Genomic DNA, 21561 nt, shown 5'->3' with positions numbered 1-21561 from the left:
CTATGTCTTGTAATGATGTGGCCTACCACGACCTTCTTTGTAGCTTCAGTTTTTTCCTGCATTTTATATAGCAGCAGGAAAGTGATCTTTGATGTGTGTTTTTATTTATTATTATTAACTGCTTGTTTATAAAGTACAAAGGCAAACATTTTTATACAGTTACTTGGAGTTACACAAATAAACATGATTTCTTCTGTTCTCAGTACTTCAAGTGCATGTGCTTGTATTGTCCTCGTACTCGTCATGGAAAGAAGCTATGGAAATGCCCCTGTAAAATGTTTGGAAAAGTTGATATCTCCACCAGTGAAATTTTAATGTATTAGAAAAGTGGTGGAACATGCACGGCAAGTCTGACCTGACATTGTTTTACCATGCCCCACATTTAACAACAGGTCATGTGCCTATTGATAAATGGGGGAGAGATAAGAGGTATAGGGTAACATGGGCAATAAGGAATACCTAAATAGAGCAAATTGTAAGGAAAGTGTAAGGGTATGTGCACACGCAGTGTTTTTTGGGCCGTAAACGTCCCAAAAAATGGCTGAAAAATCGGAAGCAGAAACATCTAAACATCTGCGCATAGATTTCAATGGGAAATACGGCGTTCTGTTCCGACGGGGCGTTTTTTTATGCCTCGTTTTTCTAAAAACGGCACGTAAAAATATGCCTGTGAAAAAGAAGTGCATGTCACTTCTTGGGACGTTTTTGGAGCCGTTTTTCATTGACTCTACAGAAAAACAGCTCCAAAAATGCTGCGAAAATCGCTAGTTTGATTAAAAAACACCTGAAAATCAGAAGCTGTTTTCCCTTGAAAACTGCTCCATATTTTCAGACGTTTTTGGTTAAGCGTGTGAACATACCCTAACTAATACAGACCAGGCTGTTGACCGAACCTGACGCACGTTTCGCTGTTACTTTCTCCCTATTGCCGGTGTTAGCCTATACCTCTTATGGGGATGGTTTGTTCCCTTGATTTTATACTGCTTTGGTGCTATTTATACATTTAGGCTCCTCTATATCATGTTCAAGCACTTATCCACTATATGTTAAGACTTTTTTTTGATGAACTGTGTCGTCAGTCTGCTTTAGGGTATGTTCACACGCAAAGTCAAAAACGGCTGAAAATGACAGAGCTTTTTTTTTTTTCAGCCGTTATTTGGAGACGTTTTTGGATCTGTTTTTCTCTTGACACAGTGAAAAACAGCTCCAAAAACGGCTCAAGAAGTGACATCCTACTTCTTTTTACAGGGCGTTTTTTTTAAACGGCCTCGTAAAAAAATGCCCCGTCTAAGGGTATGCTCACATGGCCGAAAAATCTGCGCATTGATTTCAATGGGAAAACGACGTTCTGTTCCGACGGGCCGTTTTTTTACTCGGCAGTTAAAATCGCGAGTGGCTTAAAAAACGTCTGAAAATCAGGAGCTGTTTTCCCTTGAAAACAGCTCCGTATTTTCAGACGTTTTTGAGTTTGCGTGTGGACATACCCTAAATGAAACGCATTGAAATCAATGGCCAGATGTTTGCAGGCGTTCAGCATCCATTTTTTCAGGTATTTATCGAGGCGTTTATGCCTGAAAACACTGCGTGTGAACATACCGTAAGTGTATGTGATGCTCTGTCTTTTAACTTGTTTTATGATTATTTTCTTGATGTATTAATAAAAGATTGAAATTTTGCTATACTTTGCCTGCCAGAGCCTTATTTTGTAGGATTGATAGGATTCAACCCTGCTGTCTACAAACCCTACACTAGTGATATACAGTAAAATTTCATTACCCTTGACACGATGGTCCGGGAATTCCAGTGGTCTTCCATAAACTTGAATGGATGTTAATTCTGGACTTTTTTGGTCTGTAAATTGAAGTAGGTGCAACAAATACATCACATTCTTGTTTACAACACAGACTGTCAAGTCAGATATGCGGTACAGCCAGTTTCATACAAAGCGTTTAACCGCTTTTTTGGTGGTGTTTTTTTGAAGCAGCCAGATGTTAGTTAAACTTCTATACCACAATATGAGAATGTCAACATACACAGAGTTTGAGTTTGTGGCATTTTAGGGTTTTCTTCGGGGTCAGTGGCATTTTCATCAAAATGCAGCATGTAGAAGGTATGACTTTTTTTCCAGGCACTTTTTCTCCATAGGCTCTCAATGGCACTTAAAAAATTCCTGTCAAAACCCCTGTACAAGAGACACATATTAAAAAATGCCACAAAAAACATATGGAAATAACACCAGAAAACACTTCAAACTGTAGGCCTGTTTTTAAAATGCATTTTAAACGCAACAATAAAGCCTTTGTGGGGGAGGACTTTAATGGAGTTTATTGACAGTTTTGACCCCCCCAACCGCTAACACTGGTAGTTACCTAATGGGAAAAGCAGTATAAACACACCTATATTGCCAATCTTAGTCCGTGCATAACTGGTAAATAGTAGTTTAATCGCCCATGTGCTGCATGCAAATGAGCTGGCAAGTGTGTGCCAAACCGATAGGTATCCTGCATTCAGTGCTGTAAACCCTCCCCTGACTGGCGTGTGGGCAATTCAAACTTCTTTTAACCAGCTATGCAAAGACTAAGAAAGGGGTGTCAGTACTTAATGTGGCTGTCACGAAGGGTCTGTGGACCCACTGGGCTGTACCACCTTGGCGGTAAGGCAGCTGGCCAACATGGCGCAGGTGAATGTCTATAGTTCGTATAGGTACCTGTGGCAGCTCGGACATCAGCAGGGCAGGCTCGGCTTAGACTAGGCAGCAGGTAGACGTCAGGCGAGGTGAAGCAGGTCAGACGTGGGATACAGCACGACACGACTTTGGCACAGCTCAGTGCTAGACCAGGATGGTATGGAATGCAAGGAACTGGAACAGGTACAGGAACAGGAAACACACTAGGAGGCCATCACATAGACATACTAGGAAACATCAACAACGCTCAGGCATAGAAGCAGGGGGCTGGACCCCTCTTATAGTCCAGGGTACTCACGGGTCAAAGTTAATCAAAAGTCCGGTACACGTGATGCCACTTTAAGAGCGGGCATGAGTTTGCGGGCGCACTCTACGGGATCCGGCTAAGGCGAGTGGAAGCGGGCACTGGCGTCTCCTGAGGAGAAGCTTGGGGCCAGCGCTTGCTGACTCGTGGCTGCGGCTATCAGGAGGGGATTGGAGCTGACAGCCCGCAGCCACGGACATTACAGTGGTACACTTAGCAGGTGCTGGGCATCCCATCTGATCTAATAATATGGGCATAACTAATAGGCTGCAAGCCAGCATTGTGCACTACACGTAACCGTCCGACTGGTACCCTTAGGCTATGTTCACACAGAGAGGATACGCTGCGTAAAAGTATACAGCGTATCCGCCCATGGCAACGCATCCCTCTGCAGGCGGGCCCCCTGGGATGATGTTTTATCCCATGTGACCGCTGCAGGCTGTGATTGGCTGCAGCGGACGCATGTATGAAACATCATTCCAGGAAGCCGGCCTGGATGAAGAAACACAGAATTCTGGGTAAGTATAAGATTTTATTTTTCTGAGTTGCGTTTTTTGTGGCAGAATCACTGCTTTTCTGCCGCAAAAAAAATTCAACATCTGTTATTTGTTGCCGGTTTTACCTCCCCACTAAATTCTGTGGTTCTGTGCGGATAACCCATAACAAATAAGCAGCATTTACGCAATTACAATTGACATGCGCACCGCAGGTCAATTTCGGAGTGTTTTTTCACTCAGCATTTACGCAGAGTGTTGATAAAATTTCTTCAAATCCCATCCACTCTGCTGCTACTGTATTATGCTATGGATTTTCCAAAGCGAAATCCGTTGCGTGTGAACTGACCATTAAACTGCTTTTCCTATTAACTAAGTAGCGGTTCTAGCAGGGGGGGGGGTAAAACTCCTGACAGTCTCCATTTAAGAGCCCTTTCTTTGTCAGACAGTGATATTCAGCGTATTTCTATTTTCATCAATAGCACTGATAATATTTACCAGTACCACATACTAGTAAATACATGCCTTAGGGAAGAAGCACCTAAAAATACGCAAAGATTTCCAGTGTTTGCTTATTTTCTCATTTTACTTCTCGATGTGCTGTGTCACACATTTTCTTATATTACCAGTATTGTCTTCTGATATCCAGTGGAAGACAACGATTAAGGGACAGTCACAGGCAATGGTTGGTGGACTGCTTTCTTGCAGAAAATCCGCAATCATCTAATCGGCACAATCTCATCTGCACGCTGCGTAACTGCTGAGCGGAAAAAAAGCTCAGAAATAGACCTGTGTTTCGTTTTTTAATCCGCGGCATGTAAATAGTATTTGCGGAATCGCTGCTTATTTGTTGCGGGTTTTCCCATTGATTTCAATGGGGGGGTAAAACCCGCAACAAATAGCAGATGTTGCATTTTTTTGCGGCGGAAAAGCAGCGATTCCACCACGAAAGACGCAACTCAGAAAACAAAATCTTATATTTACCCAAAATTCTGTTTCTTCGTTCAAGCCGGCCTCCTGGGATGACGTTTCATCCCATGTGACCGCTACAGCCAATCACAGGCTGCCTCGGTCACATAGGATGAAACGTCATCCCAAGAGGCCGGCCTGCATGATGGCAGAGGGACGCGTCACCATGGCTGTGTAAGTATTAAACTTTGTTTTTCTACGTGCAGTTTTCCACAGTAGACATTCCAGACGAAATCTGTACCCCAACTTGGTGCGTTTGTTTGGCCAGAATTTCCTGCGGCGCCCAGGGTGGATACTCTGTGTGCTTTTACGCAGCTTATCCGCCTGTGTGAACATAGCCTAAGGGTGCCAGTCGCACAGTTACGTGTAGGTCACTATGCTGGCTTGCAACATGTTACTGATGTCGAAACTAATGTCCCTTATTGGCAGATCTAAAAAAAGAAAATAACTCATAATAGTGTAAAGTCGTAAGATTATAGTTACTTATATATGTTGTGTCTTTATCTTACTGCAGGTACGGAAGCATGTGGGAGATCTATATGAAGATCTGAGAGATGGACATAACCTGATCTCTTTATTAGAAGTTCTCTCTGGAGATACCCTGGTAAGTCTATTTTTATTATTTGTTTTATGGCACAAAAGTACAAGGCTTTCAACTGTTGCTTCATTTTTAGTTGAAAAATGACTGCCGTACCATACTGCATAATATACATCCGCAGCATATCTTTATGTTTTGTAATACTTCTCATATTATATTGTGCATTTCATGAGCTGTCCCCAATTCCTTGGCAGAAACCCATCCAATACATCTGAATGGGGGTTTATAAAAACCAATGCATATGCTGCAGGAACAACCCCATTCAGATGTATAGGATGGATTACTGATGCAGAAATGTTCGAGCCTGGAAGACAGCGTACAAGGTCCCTACATCTCCATAGATACCCCATGTGCCACCTTATGATGCCTCTGTAAGGCACAATATTGCAGAATACCATCATAATATTGCATCAGGAAAAACACTACTTAACAGACAAAATGTTTTTTATTTGGTTCTATACCCTTCTAGTGCCAACCGCTTTTAACCCCTTCAGTGGTCCCCTGAGTTTTATTATTGTTTCATGTTGTGATCATGACTTCCTTTGCCTTGTATGCCTCCTCTTCATTATGTTCTTTTCATACTCTTCTCTTCATTTGTGGTCTGTCTTGTGTCTTTGCTGTGCCTTCTTTTTCTGTCTGTTGTGTTCATTAGCCAAGGGAACGAGATTTTTTGAAGACCTTACGGTTGGTGAGTTCCTCAGAAGCATGCGAGTTTGATCAGCATGAGGAGGTGGATGATGAGGATAAGGGGGTAGGTGTGACCCCCATAACAATACTAATTCCTGTTTAGGTTTGCAGTGACACTGTTTTGCACACAATTAGGTTCACTTATTACTAAAAAATTGAAGTTAACCATGCCTAGCCATTTCTGTTCTTTAAAGTCTATTTCTGTTACCAGTAATATCCAGGATTTGCATAGGTTCACTTGCTGAGGTTAAGTACTAGTTGGAGTATTGAAAATCATTTCATGTAAACAGTCCTTTTCAAGGTACATTAACCATTAAATCTACAAAATCAAAATTCTGTTTTGGTTAGAGTTTTTAACCCCCACCCCTCCAACAAGGGTTAGAAATTGCAGGGATCTTTAGGCGCTCTTCTTCCTCAGGGGTGCGTTCTGTCACTAGTGTTAGGATGCTTAAGTTTGTATTCATTTTGTAAGAGACCCTCGATGCAGTGAGGAAGGATAGTTTACATACACTTTTCGAAGTCAGATTTCATGCATATTTCTCTAAGGATGTATTCCACTTCTTTAGGCAAGCATATGTAAACAAATACGACAAAATAAAGGCCCCCTTCACGTCACATTTTTGCCTTCCGTCTGAGTTATACGTACTCCTAACGTATACCTCCAATGGACAGCTGCATTGTATACTACTGTATATGTATACAGAGGGATATGTCGCCAGAAATTCCCGGGCAGAGCTCTACCTGAAGCTCTGTGCCCAGGGCAGCTCTTGACGTCACTGTAGCTTCAGGGATGTCAAGCACTACAATGCGGGTGTTCCCGGCCAAATCGCTGTGCTCCTGATATCAGTGTCCATAAATGGTCAGTGATGTCAGGAGATTCATCAGGGCCAAAGTTTGTTTGAAGAGTGCTTCCGATGCTATGTGCGCAGACTCCGGCATCGGGAAGCTCTTGATATTACTGTCCGTTCATAGACAGTGATTTCAGGAGCTTCCCAAAATGTACGTTTAACGTATAACTGTGACGGATGCTATACAGTGGCATCTATATTCAGGAAAACAGCAGCACAGCCACAAAAAATTCCTCAGTGTGAAAGGACAACTCCCCAAACATGGGTGGTGCACGCAACAAAGAATCCCAGGTCCAAGGGAGACCATCAATATGCAATCGAAGAAAGGAACTGCAGCACTCAAGACAATCCAAAGAAGTGATGCTTGATAAAGACCCATTCATGGGTTGAAACGTTGCAAGTGTTTTTATCGTTGGTGAATAAATCCAGTACACTTCTTTGGATTATGTTGAGTGCTGCAGTTCCTTTCTTCGATTGCATACAGTGGCATCGATCACCCACAGGCTCTCATGTTAAAAAAAAAAAGTATGTGGTGCAATTTTTTTTTTTGCGGGATCTCTCACGATGGAATAGCGTAGCTGGTCTCTGTCGGGCTGATGGAGCCCTATGGACACTTTTATCATGTATGTCGGGAGCTTACCCGACGTAGACGGTAAATGTAGGGCGCAAATGTGATGTTAAGGGGGCCTATCACTAATGTTATGGTCAACAACTAATTTATATCTCGGGAGCCTGTAGGTACAGAATGTCAGGCTCCTTAGACTTCGCCCATCACCTGAAATCTTGTAAAGCTTTAAAATGTTTGTTCCTACAAAAGAAAGCAAAACCTTCAGTGCGCTTCTCCCATCTTCAGCTTCCTCCATGTCCCTCCCTGGGTGCCCTCCCCTTATTCCCACACCACTATGAATGACTAATTAACATAGAAATACATATTGAATTTACTTATGAAAACATACGGTACAGATTATTCATTTGTAAATTGTCCCTCAGTAGGTAAATCCGCCCTTTGTTCTGGTGTATGGACATCAGTAGTTATGTATGTGTATTCATTTTACGGTATTTTGGGCATTTAGCTCTCGGGGAATCATTCTTATGTATAATGTTAGTGACGCCTACAGGTAAAAAAGGAAATAAAAAAGAATAAATACACAGACATAATAAATGAATAGATGTTATTCTTTATATAAAATAATGGTAGTCTGTTAACACTGTGATAGGTTTTGTTTACAGCCTGTGATGGTGTAGTATTATATTGATACAGAAGGATTACATGTCCTGAGCAGATCTGGGGTAGAGATCCTTTGGCTGTGGGCACTGGTGCATTTCCTCCCGTGACTGTGAGATAATCTGGGTAACGCTAATATAGTAGATGTAGTAGTAATGGAGGACATATTTGTAGGTTTATCTTTCTTGGAGAGTATATTATTGATATTCCAACAAGCAGATTATTCACAGTCAAATAGCTTCTTTCCCGCATCCCACACCCTAGTTCTCTGTATTTTACGAGCATTTTTTTTTTCACCAACCTTTTCTTCTCTTTCTCTCTCTCTTTGTCTATATGAATTTCTCTCTGCTGAATTATAACTCGCATTAGTGATTGGCATGTTGATTTTATTCAATTGTTGCTTCTGCAAATTATGTGGAAGGTGTGTGAAAAAAACAAACCAGTCACCTTCTCATGTTACTAAGTTTCACTGGAACGTGGAGAGGATGAGATAAAAGGTTGTATTACACGGTTTTTGTGTTGGGTGTGAACAAAACGTCACAAATTCACCGAATATTTGGCCTCTACAGGCCAAGGTTGTGTTTATTAGGGAAACTCTGCCACCGTGTGGTAGAGGCTGTGAACTAAAATGTCACCATATTATTGACTTACAAAACAGCTTTAAAGAAAATATACTGCTATAAAACATATCCATAAATAGTTTATTTTTTTAGCGTTCTCTAAAGAGTTGCATGATAGCCTTAAATAAAATAATATAATAAAATAATAATAATGTAATAGTTGCACCACTTTTCCTAACTATACATTTTATGAGATATATGTATTTTACTATAATGCACACAGTACTTATTATCTTTCATTCTGCTATATACATCTTGTTTTTTCATGCATGATAACTGCAAAGGTCTTTGTTTTTTTAGTAAACGGCTTTTGCAGTCGTCACATAACATAGGATAATGTCACTAAAGATATCTAACAATGTCACATTAACACTAATAATGATCTGAGAATTATAGATCACAAACCTATGTTTTTATCTGTACATTTGTCACACTTTGTTAGAATTTCTCAATACAGTTGCAAGCATCACAGCTCCAAACCCTCATTCTACCATCTTCCAGTATAAATTTCACACCCCCACCCTCAAACTATAATCTTCGAGTATAGGTGTCAAGGTCTGCAGCAGATTTATAGTCTAGATCAGGCAAGGAGGGTGATAATAGCAGGTGTAGTGTAGTCACAGTACAGGTTCAGTACAAACAAAACCGCAACAGGCTGTAGCGTGAGGCATGGACATGGTCAAGAAACAATCCAAGTTCGGTACACAGATGAGAAGCAATGGTTTGTAGAGTGAGGCAGAAAGGAACTAGATTACAGGCAGGAAGATCAATAGCCTGGCAAGCAAAAGGGTGAAAGGCAAAGAATCCAGAGAGGCAGGAATGACGAGAACCTGGACAACAGATTCAGCAGCACAACTGACCAACATTTCAGATGGCTCAATGTGACTAGCTGCTACCTGGGACACAGGAGTTTCTGGGTTCAAGCCCTGACAATAAGCATCACCCTCTAACTCTCATTCTACAATCTCTTAATATATGTAGCTATCACATTCTGACACTAATTCTACAGTATAGACATCATGCTCTGATCATCAGCCTACAGTCATCCAATAAAGATACCATTTTCCAACCCTCAACCTAGAATCTTTCAGTGCAGAATCAAACTCTGAACATAATCCTACAATCTTAAAGTATAGACATCACTCTCCAACTCTCATTGTACTATTTTTTTCAGTATAATCTTCACTCTCCCATGCTTATTGCACAATATTCCAGTATAGACATCCAACTCTGACCCTCATCCTACAATTTTCCACTACAGACTTCTTGTCTGACCCTCATCCTACAGTCATACAATATCGACATCACTCTCCGACCCTTGTCCTACAATCTTCCAGTATAAACATCTTTCTCTAACGATTCTTTTAATACAAACATCATTCTTTGGCCCTCATCCTAAAATTCTTCTGTGTCCAGATTGCTAAGAGCCATGCATGATAACTGCATTATAGCAACATGAAAGAAAACCAGTGGCGGTACCCTTTACTGTAGGGGCCATATTAGTGTGAATCGGGACTCTATCAAATGTTATTACTCTCGCAGCTAACAGTGCTTACTGGTTTACCTTCATGTTAAAGGGTTCTCAGGGAACTTTTAAATTGATGACCGATCATGAGGATAGACTCCCGATACCATCACCAATCAGCTGACTGAAGAGGCCGCGTTGAAGAACATCAGGGTCTCTTCATAGTTTACCAGGCTCATCGCCATACAGTCCGTGGCAGCTTGACCTGGGATTGCAGTTTCTGGTCCAATTCAAGTGAATAGGACTGGCTGCAAAGACCTTCAATTCCACGCGCAGCTGCTACGGAAGTGTATGGTGCTGCGCCTGGAAAACTGAGAAGAGGCCACTTCAATCAGCTGATTGGTGGAGGTTCCAGGAGTTGGACCCCCATCGATCTGATATTGATGACCTATACAAAGGATAGGCTACCAATATTAAAGTCCTGTAGAACCCGTTTAATAGATACACATTATTTACACCCTTCAGCCATAACATCAAAACCACTGACAGGTGAAGTGAAGAACATTGAATATATCCTTACAATGGCACCTGTCAAGGAGTGGGATATATTAGGCAGCAATAGAACAGTCAGTTTTTTTAAATTAATGTGTTTGAAGCACGAAAAATGGGCATGTCTGAGGATTTGAGCAACTTTCACAAGGACCAAATTGTGATGGCTAGACGACTGTGTCACAGCATCTCCAAAACTGCAGGTATTCCCAGTATGTCCAAGAAAAGACAACCAGTGAACCGGCAACAGAGTCATAGGTGAGGTGCCAAAGGCTCATTGATGTGTGTGGGGTGCGAAGGCTAGCCCATCTGGTCCAATCCCACAGAAGCCCAAAGTTAAATCTGTCTATGATGGAGGTGTGAGAACACACAGTATATCGCAGCTTGCTGCATTATGGGTCTAATTGCCCATGCTGACCACCTACGGTTGGCATGTGAGCATTAGAACTGGACCATAAAGAAATGGAAGAAGACGACCTGATGAATCATGTTTTCTTTCACATCATGTGAACGGCCGGGTGCATGTGCATCGCTTATCTGGGGAAGAGATGGCACCATGATGGGAAGAAGGCATGCCAGCGATGGCAATGTGATGCTCTGGGCAATGTGCTTCTGGAAAACCTTGAGTCGTGGCATGTGAATGTTACTTTTACACGTACCACCAGTATACCTATTCATGGCAACGGTATTCCCTAATGGCAGTGGCCTCTTTCAGGACGAAAATACTCCCTAACGTACAGAAAATGTTCAGGAATGGTTTGAGGAACATGACTGCGAACACGACTGGTTTCCAAATTCTCCAGATCTCAGCTCGATCAAACATCTGCGGGATATGCTGAAAAAACAAAGCAAGTCCGATCCATGAAGTCCCACCTCACAATTTACAGGACTTAAAGGATCTGATGCTAATGTTTTGGTGGCAAATACCACAGGACACCTTTAAAGGTTTTGTGGAGTGCATGTCTCAATAGGTCAGAGCTGTTTTGGCGGCACGTTGGAGACCTACATAATATTAAGCAGGTGGTTTTATTGTTATGGCTGAATGGTGTATGTGCTTTAGCTTTTCTGTGTTTGTTGTAGTATTTTATGGCTGCAATATTACACCCACAGCTTTAAATATTATGTTTATGAAGAAATTGCAGGTGCTCTGGTTATTGTCTCTCCCGAATTAAAGATCTGTGGCGTTATAGAGTAAAAAATGTCTAGATCTCTTGTACTAATGTTTTTTTATTAGGCCCATACAATAGGTTCCTCAGGTGTACAATATTAAAATAAACTGTATAATGTTCTTAGTGTTGCTCTATTGCCAGTGGTGACATGGGATTATGTTCTGCTTCTAGTTGTTATTGTTGCACAAAGATGTGCTGTCCATGATATGCCACATGCAATAATAATGGCAGCCAAATGGGGTGGGATGCAGGGCTGGATGATGTAATTATGCAGCAATAGAAATATGTGTGTGTGTATATATGTATATATATATATATATATATATATATATATATATATATATATATTTATATATACAGTGAAGGAAATAAGTATTTGATCCCTTGCTGATTTTGTAAGTTTTCCCACTGTCAAAGACATGAACAGTCTAGAATTTTTAGGCTAGGTTAATTTTACCAGTGAGAGATAGATTATCTAAAAAAAAAAACATAAAATCACATAGTCAAAATTCTATATATTTATTTGCATTGTGCACAGAGAAATAAGTATTTGATCCCCTACCAACCATTAAGAGTTCAGCCTCCTCCAGACCAGTTACACGCTCCAAATCAACTTGGTGCCTGCATTAAAGACAGCTGTCTTACATGGTCACCTGTATAAAAGACTCCTGTCCACAGACTCAATTAATCAGTCTGACTCTAACCTCTACAACATGGGCAAGACCAAAGAGCTTTCTAAGGATGTCAGGGACAAGATCATAGACCTGCACAAGGCTGGAATGGGCTACAAAACCATAAGTAAGACGCTGGGTGAGAAGGAGACAACTGTTGGTGCAATAGTAAGAAAATGGAAGACATACAAAATGACTGTCAATCGACATCGATCTGGGGCTCCATGCAAAATCTCACCTCGTGGGGTATCCTTGATCCTGAGGAAGGTGAGAGCTCAGCCGAAAACTACACGGGGGGAACTTGTTAATGATGTCAAGGCAGCTGGGACCACAGTCACCAAGAAAACCATTGGTAACACATTACGCCGTAATGGATTAAAATCCTGCAGTGCCCGCAAGGTCCCCCTGCTCAAGAAGGCACATGTACAGGCCCGTCTGAAGTTTGCAAATTAACATCTGGATGATTCTGAGAGTGATTGGGAGAAGGTGCTGTGGTCAGATGAGACTAAAATTGAGCTCTTTGGCATTAACTCAACTCGCTGTGTTTGGAGGAAGAGAAATGCTGCCTATGACCCAAAGAACACCGTCCCCACTGTCAAGCATGGAGGTGGAAACATTATGTTTTGGGGGTGTTTCTCTGCTAAGGGTACAGGACTACTTCACCGCATCAATGGGAGAATGGATGGAGCCATGTACCGTCAAATCCTGAGTGACAACCTCCTTCCCTCCACCAGGACATTAAAAATGGCTCGTGGCTGGGTCTTCCAGCACGACAATGACCCGAAACATACAGCCAAGGCAACAAAGGAGTGGCTCAAAAAGAAGCACATTAAGGTCAGGGAGTGGCCTAGCCAGTCTCCAGACCTTAATCCCATCGAAAACTTATGGAGGAAGCTGAAGATCCGAGTTGCCAAGCAACAGCCTCGAAATCTTAATGATTTACAGATGATCTGCAAAGAGGAGTGGGCCAAAATTCCATCTAACATGTGTGCAAACCTCATCATCAACTACAAAAAATGTCTGACTGCTGTGCTTGCCAACAAGGGTTTTGCCACCAAGTATTAAGTCTTGTTTGCCAAAGGGATCAAATACTTATTTCTCTGTACACAATGCAAATAAATATATATAATTTTGACAATGTGATTTTCTGTTTTTTTTTTTTTTTTATATAATCTATCTCTCACTGGTAAAATTAACCTAGCCTAAAAATTCTAGACGCTTCATGTCTTTGACAGTGGGCAAACTTACAAAATCAGCAAGGGATCAAATACTTATTTCCTTCACTGTATGTGTATATATATGTATATATATATATATATATATATATATATATATATATATATGCACACACACAAACACATATATATATATTAATTTTATGAACTTGTGGGAACCTATTTTATGGATTCAAAAACTGTTGAGGTGAGGTGACAGTGATAGAATCTTTTCTTCAATGTATATTACAATCTTTTCTTCTGTTTTCTATTTTCAGCCCAGAGAAAAAGGCCGAATGCGCTTTCACAGACTTCAGAATGTACAAATTGCACTTGATTATTTGAAAAAGCGTCAGGTAATGCATTTGATTATTTTTGTTTTGAGTGATACATTTTCGTTGCTATAGGAAATTTGCGATTTTAGTATTCTGTTTCTGTTTTATGTCTTTTATTGCAGAAAGCAGAAAGATATTCACGCCATTTACTAAATGAAAAAAATAGCAGTCCCCTTAATTTTAGTGCTTCCTAGCAAATTTAAACAGGAGATTGACACATATAACTCGGCCAATAGCCGTTTCAAGTTTACTCACTCTTTCCCACGGCCTTGGACCTTTTATGTCTTTTAGTCTGAGGGTACGTCTACACGGGTCGGATTGTCCACCCACTATTTCATTGCATATTCAAATCAATAGGCCGTCCACGTAATGCATGAACATAGTGTCTACAATAGAGCTCACACTCTAATGTCCATGTTTCAGACACACACTCTAGGGCCAAATTTCTTTTGATGCTCATTAATCTTTTACTATTAACTCCGAATGCCCTAATAGGGCATTTAAAAATAGACAGTCTTTATAAGCATTTTTTCGTAAATTCAATAGTGGTTCGTCATGGAGCCACATGTTAACCCAGACTAACGCCAGGCGAAACCTGAAAATTCAGGATGAAATTCACATCAAAATCTGCATGATTACGGTATGCAGTGCACTTTTAGGGCACGTTCAGACGTGGCAGAATTTTTCCGCTGCAAATGTTGGTGCTGATTTGGGGCAATTACGCACCCAATCTGCAGCAACATTTGCATATTTGACAGGTAATTCAGATGTTGCAGATATCACAGCGGACTTGCCACAGATTTCAGTTTTTGCATTGCAAAGGCTGAAATCCGCAGTGAAATTCCGCTTCTTCTCCGCAACAGACAGTGCATGCTGCGGAGGGAAAATTCTGCACCGCAGCCTGTGGTCCGCAGCAGAGTTTTTCACAACCTCTGAACTTACTTGCCTAAAAATGTATAGAAACAAATTAAAAAAACGGCCACTGGAGATTTTCACTGCGGACTGTCCGCATCGGAATTCCACAGCAATTCCGCCACGTGTGAATGTGCCCTTAGACTCCCTTTAGTGGGGCTGCAGGCAGCCCGGTACTTATCATTTAGCTCTATGTCTATGCAGGGAATTTGGATCTCTGTAACAGAAAAATAACGTTTTGACTGCTATAAAGATACTAAAGAACTGAATTACAGCAAAATGTGGCGCTAAAAGCGACATAACAGTGTTATAACGGGGACATTCACATTGAAGCTGCTGGAAATGATTAGCCAAAGCATGACCATATTTTTTGTGATATCTGTATGGTGACTCGGTTGTTGGCACTGTTGCCTTATAGCACTAAGTCCTATATATACAGGCTTCTAGCTAGTCTATGGTTATGTAATATGCAATATTTTGTAACTATTATTTGCATCTCTGTGGAAAATATTTGTTCTTTGCAAATAAGGATTATTACATTACTATTACTTCCTTTTATCTACTGCTGCAGGTGAAACTAGTAAATATAAGAAATGACGACATAACAGATGGGAATCCCAAATTGACTTTGGGCTTAATATGGACCATCATTCTGCACTTTCAGGTAAAATATTATTATTCTAGTTATGCTGTTGTGTATAATGTTAGATCCAATCCATGAAACAAGTAGCTTGTTGTGCTACAGTATCAGAGAAAGGATACATTGCAGATTTTAGTCTTTATTTTGTCTGTTAATTGGTGGCAAAAATAATATTCATTTGTCCTCCTAATTTATCCATTATTATGGATCCACTATTAAATATCTTATTCATTTTATAGATCACAAAAACATGATCATTGTTTTACCATTTATATGCTTTAAAAAAAATAAATTATTTAGTGTATAGTTATGACATTTACTTGCATAGTATGGCGCCACCTGGATCTCAAAGTGTATAGCAATGTGCACATCCACCATTTGAGCTGAGTTCTGGTAGACACGCATGCTCATTCACTCTCCCATAGACAGTTCTCTGCAAAGTGATCCTCTGTTCACTGCAGAGTAGAAAATAGAAGTAGCTCTCTGCCCTGCTTGTCAGGGAAGGAGAAGAGCCCCTCAGTATTAGCATGTTATTATAGCTGAAATGTCTTCTTCAGCATAGTAAGAAGGGACTATATCATTATCTGCCAGAAGGGGAAGAAGACGGATTCTGCTTAAAGGCTAAGTACACCTTTGAAAACATTTTTTTTTTAAATAAAAATGCGTATCATGTGTTTGGTGCAACTTTCTAATTACTTTTTATTAAAAAAAATATTTTACTTTTCGAGATACAGCTGCTTTGTATCCTGTATACAGTGCAGCTATATCGATCGCTGAAACCTGTATACGTCAGTTCAGCTGTTATCAATCACATCTAAGTTCATAACTTATATGTGATCGATAACAGATGAATCGTGCGTGTCAGAGGCACGCAGGATCCGCTGTCACTGAAACCATCAGTCCCGCGGACCTGACGGATTCAGTTTTCAGCGCAAGATACAGCTGCTCTGTATACAGCATACAAAGCAGCTGTATCTCAAAAAGTAAAAATAATTTTTTTGATAAAAAGTAATTAGAAAGTTGCACCAAACACATGATACGCATTTATATATATATATATATATATACAGAACCCCGTTTTCAAAGGTGTACAAAGCACCAAGGGGGAAACGTGGAAGGAAAAAAAAAAGATGAGAAAGGTGTTTTTATATACCAGAAACACTGCAATTACTTTAAAACAGCCATTAACAGCATTTCTCGACTTTTAATATGAAAAGGATTCATGGGATTACTCCTGTAAGGGGTTAAGATTATATTTTGATCACAGGCTTCTTCTTAGAGATGTATTTTTGGATGTATTTTTGGACTTTCTGGAGCCACAAGCAATGGGTTCCTTCCTGTGTGATTATCAGGCACCCTGAATGACATTAGGACAGATGTCAGGTTTGCTGTTCATTTGATATTATGTTCTGACTATGTGTGATAATGGAACCTCTCTTAGAAGTGTCAGTGGCTTCCTGCCTTAGATGTGACATTTAACATTTCATTCCTGAATAATACAGCTAGAACCATATGCGTATCCACAATCTTGTATTTATTTTGGTATACAAGAAGAGAAAGACAAAACCCCCCAAAACCTGTAGGTACCAGGTTTACTGTAAGGAACCCTTGCATCATTTTCCTAGCCTATGATAATATATATAGAGGAGGGTCCTGGAGACACGAGGCTGGTTCTCATAGGCTTCCTGTCAGTGTGACTCTCAGCGTCACACTGACAGTTTATAACACGTTACACTACCTAGGTAGTGTTATGTGTTATAGCAGCGATCAGTGCTGCAGGTCTTCAAGTAAAAAAAAAAAGTAATAAAAATGTTTTATAAAAGTGTAAAAACAAGTTATAAGTTACAAAAACAAAAAAAGCTTTTTTTCCTTTAATAAGTCTTTTGTTATAGGGAAAAAAATGAACACATACAAAAAAGTACACATATTTGGTATCACCGCATTCATAATGACCCAAGCTATAAAACGTTATTATTATTTTTCCCGCACGGTGAACACCGCAAAAAAAATAAATTAAAAAACAATTCCAGCATCACTATTTTTTTGGTCATCACCCATCCCAAAATATAGAATAAAAAGTGATCAAAAAGTCGCATGTACCCCAAAATAATACCAATAAAAACTACAACCCGTCCAGCAAAAAACAAGCCCTTACACAGCTTTTTTGACTGAAAAATAAAAAAGTTATGGCTCTCAGAATACGGTGACACAAAAAAGAAATCATTTGATAGAAAAGTGATTTTATTGCGCAAACGCCACAAAACATAAAAAAAACAACTATATACATATGGTATCGCCGTAATCGTACCGACCTGCAGAATGAAGTAAAATTGTCATTTATAGCGCACGGTGAAGACTGTAAAAAAAAAAGGCCAAAAAATAATTGTCAGAATTTGTAATTTTTTTTTTTCAATTTGCTTGCCAACAAAACGAATAAAAAATTATTTAAAAAAATCACATGTGCCCTAAAATTGTACCAATGAAAACTGCAGGTTGTAACGTAACAAATAAGCCCTCGCACAGCTCCGGTGGAGAAAAAATTAAAAAGTTCTGGCTCTCAGAATATAGCGACAGAAATTGTGCAGAGCGTTCCAAAAGCAGATAAGATTGGGCACCATTTATCAGTGCGACTCCTGCCACATATCTATGAATTATTATTTATTTACCACATTATTATACCCTCTTTTTATGCCCTGATGTACTCCACACAGATTACACATGCCCCCCACATTATAAACTGAAATACCAGCAAAACCCCAAACAGAAAAACTGCCAAGCTAAATCTGCGCTCCAAAATCCAAATGGCGTCCCTCCCTTCTGAGCCCTGCCGTGGGTCCAAACAGCAGTGTATTACCACATATGGGGTATTGCTGTAATCGGGAGAAGTTTTGAGGTGCTTTTTATTCTTTATTCCTTGTAAAAATTAAACGTTTTTATATTTTTTTCAGAAAAAAGTCGATTGTAATTTTCACAGACAAACTCCAATAAATATAGCAAAAGAACTGTGTGGTCAAGATGCTAACTATACCCCTAGATAAATTCCTTGAGGGGTGTAGTTTCCAAAATGGGGTCACTTTTGGGGATTTCCACTGTTTTGGCACCACAAGACCTCTTCAAACCCGACATGGTGCCTAAAATATATTCCAAAAAAAATAAGGCCCCAAAATCCTCTAGGTGCTCCCATGTTTCTGAGGCCTGTGCTTCAGTTCATTATCACACTAGGGCCACATGTGGGATATTTCTAAAAACTGCAGAATCTGGGCAATAAATATGGAGTTGCGTTTCTCTGGTAAAACCTTCTGTGTTACAGAAAAAAAGGGACATATGGAGTATGTGAAATAGTAACTATTTTGTGTGGTATTACTAAGGGTATGTTCTCACAGAGTGTTTTCAGACGTTTTTCAGGCCGTAAACGTTCCGAAAACGGCTGAAAAATCGGAAGCAGAACGCTTCAAAACATCTGCCCATTGATTTCAATGGGAAAAACGACGTTCTGTTCCGACGGGGCGGTTTTTACGTGGCCGTTTTTCGTGTCACTTCTTGAAACGTTTTTGGATAGGCAAAAGCATTCCAGAGTTATTACCACATAAAATGACACGTCAGATTTGAAAAAATGGGGCTGGTCCTGAAGGCCAAAATGAGCTCGGTCCTGAAAGGGTTAAAGCATCAAAATACACACAGGACAGAATAATCTTGAAAAATATCATATAAGTCTTTATTAGATAGCAAAAATGATTTATAAAATACACATAAAAAGGAGACAGATGACCCACAAAAAAGTTGGCGACGGGAATTCAATATACACTACCGTTCAAAAGTTTGGGGTCACCCAGACGATTTTGTGTTTTCCATGAAAACTCACACTTATATTTATCAACTGAGTTGCAAAATGACTAGAAAATATAGTCAAGACATTGACAAGGTTAGAAATAATGATTTTTATTTGAAATAATAATTTTCTCCTTCAAACTTTGCTTTCGTCAAAGAATGCTCCATTTGCAGCAATTACAGCATTGCAGACCTTTGCCATTCTAGCTGTTAATTTGCTGAGGTAATCGGGAGAAATTTCACCCCATGCTTCCAGAAGGCCCTCCCACAAGTTGGATTGGCTTGATGGGCACTTCTTGCGTACCATACGGTCAAGCTGCTCCCACAACAGCTCTATGGGGTTGAGATCTGGTGATTGCGCTGGCCACTCCATTACAGATAGCATACCAGCTGCCTGCTTCTTCCCTAAATAGTTCTTGCATAATTTGGAGGTGTGCTTTGGGTCATTGTCCTGTTGTAGGATGAAATTGGCTCCAATCAAGCGCTGTCCACAGGGTATGGCATGGCGTTGCAAAATGGAGCCTTCCTTATTCAAAATCCCTTTTACCTTGTACAAATCTCCCACTTTACCAGCACCAAAGCAACCCCAGACCATCACATTACCTCCACCATGCTTGACAGATGGCGTAAGGCACTCTTCCAGCATCTTTTCAGTTGTTCTGCGTCTCACAAATGTTCTTCTGTGTGATCCAAACACCTCAAACTTCGATTCGTCTGTCCATAACACTTTTTTCCAATCTTTCTCTGTCCAATGTCTGTGTGCTTTTGCCCATATTAATCTTTTCCTTTTATTAGCCAGTCTCAGATATGGCTTTTTCTTTGCCACTCTGCCCTGAAGGCCAGGATCCCGGAGTCGCCTCTTCACAGTAGACGTTGACACTGGCGTTTTGCGGGTACTATTTAATGAAGCTGCCAGTTGAGGACCTGTGAGGCGTCTATTTCTCAAACTAGAGACTCTAATGTACTTGTCTTGTTGCTCAGTTGTGCACTTCCCACTTCTCTTTCTACTCTGGTTAGAGCCTGTGTGTGCGGTCCTCTGAAGGGAGTAGTACACACCGTTGTAGGAAATCTTCAGTTTCTTGGCAATTTCTCACATGGAATAGCCTTCATTTCTAAGAACAAGAATAGACTGTCGAGTTTCACATGAAAGCTCTCTTTTTCTAGCCATTTTGAGAGTTTAATCGAACCCACAAATGTAATGATCCAGATTCTCAACTAGCTCAAAGGAAGGTCAGTTTTATAGCTCCTCTAAACAGCAAAACTGTTTACAGCGGTGCTAACATAATTGCACAAGGGTTTTCAAGTGTTTTCTAATCATCCATTAGCCTTCTAACACAGTTAGCAAACACAATGTACCATTAGAACACTGGAGTGATGGTTGCTGGAAATGGGCCTCTATACACCTATGTAGATATTGCATTAAAAACCAGACGTTTGCAGCTAGAATAGTCATTTAGCACATTAACAATGTATAGAGTGTATTTCTGATTAATTTAATGTTATCTTCATTGAAAAAAACTGTGCTTTTCTTTCAAAAATAAGGAAATTTCTAAGTGACCCTAAACTTTTGAACGGTAGTGTTTATCTATTGCAAACATAGTAAAATTACATGAAATATATGTTCGACACATACTGAATAATAGCAAGCTACTAATTACTATATACATTGCTGACAAACACATAAAAAATGCAAACAATACAGCAGATGCAAAGAGTATACAGACCAAGCACAGGACACCAGCCCCCTCAGTAAAGAATTATATCATATTTTTTTATATTATTTTGTCCTGTGTACATTTTGGTGCTCTGAAATGATGAAGAGTGAAGATAAAAAATGAGTTTGGCCCTAAGGTATTGGTCCTTAAAGGGTTAAATGCAAGGGAACTGTGAAGGATTATGTAAAGAATTTTTGTTTGTTTGTAATATTTGTATTGATTTTATGAATGGCATGTCAGCTTTGAACAACTCATACCACCCATCCCCCATTATCTCCTGCAGTTTGTGGAATAACCACTAGATGTCAACACCAACTGCATTTTTTTTCCTCACACTTCTTTTCAATTGTTATTAGCAATATAGTAAAATAATAAAATCAAAAGATGTAGAACAGGCATTACAATCAATGGCAGCATCTGCCAAATGCTTCAACGATTATTTGATGCAAAATAATTGTGTAAAGACACATGATGTAGACCAGTGTTTCCCAATATGTGGGTCGTGACCTCCTGTGGGGTTCATGTGAAAACGTCTGGGGTGTCGCGAGCCACTCACCGATATGATTTGCGGCGCTGCGGTCCAGATATGGCCACTGATGGACGGGTCACATGACCCACCATAAGTGGCTATA

The 21561-nt window shown here is 40.1% G+C and overlaps 1 protein-coding gene across 15 annotated transcripts in view; it reads left to right on the top strand.

The window, feature by feature from the left end:
* The window catches only part of DST (dystonin), a 546107-nt gene that overhangs the window by 186782 nt on the left and 337764 nt on the right, over positions 1-21561 (top strand). For all 15 annotated transcript variants that reach the window (XM_075861968.1, XM_075861975.1, XM_075861963.1 and 12 more), the window contains 3 exons: positions 4968-5057; positions 13778-13855; positions 15318-15410. In XM_075861968.1, the coding sequence (XP_075718083.1) occupies positions 4968-5057; positions 13778-13855; positions 15318-15410 (261 nt within the window). The remainder of the gene's footprint in view (positions 1-4967; positions 5058-13777; positions 13856-15317; positions 15411-21561) is intronic.

This window comes from Rhinoderma darwinii, chromosome 4 (genome assembly GCF_050947455.1).
Source record: "Rhinoderma darwinii isolate aRhiDar2 chromosome 4, aRhiDar2.hap1, whole genome shotgun sequence".
Taxonomy (NCBI): domain Eukaryota; kingdom Metazoa; phylum Chordata; class Amphibia; order Anura; family Rhinodermatidae; genus Rhinoderma; species Rhinoderma darwinii.
The sequence above is the reverse complement of the archived record's forward strand: the minus strand, read 5'-3'. Positions and strand labels throughout refer to the sequence as shown.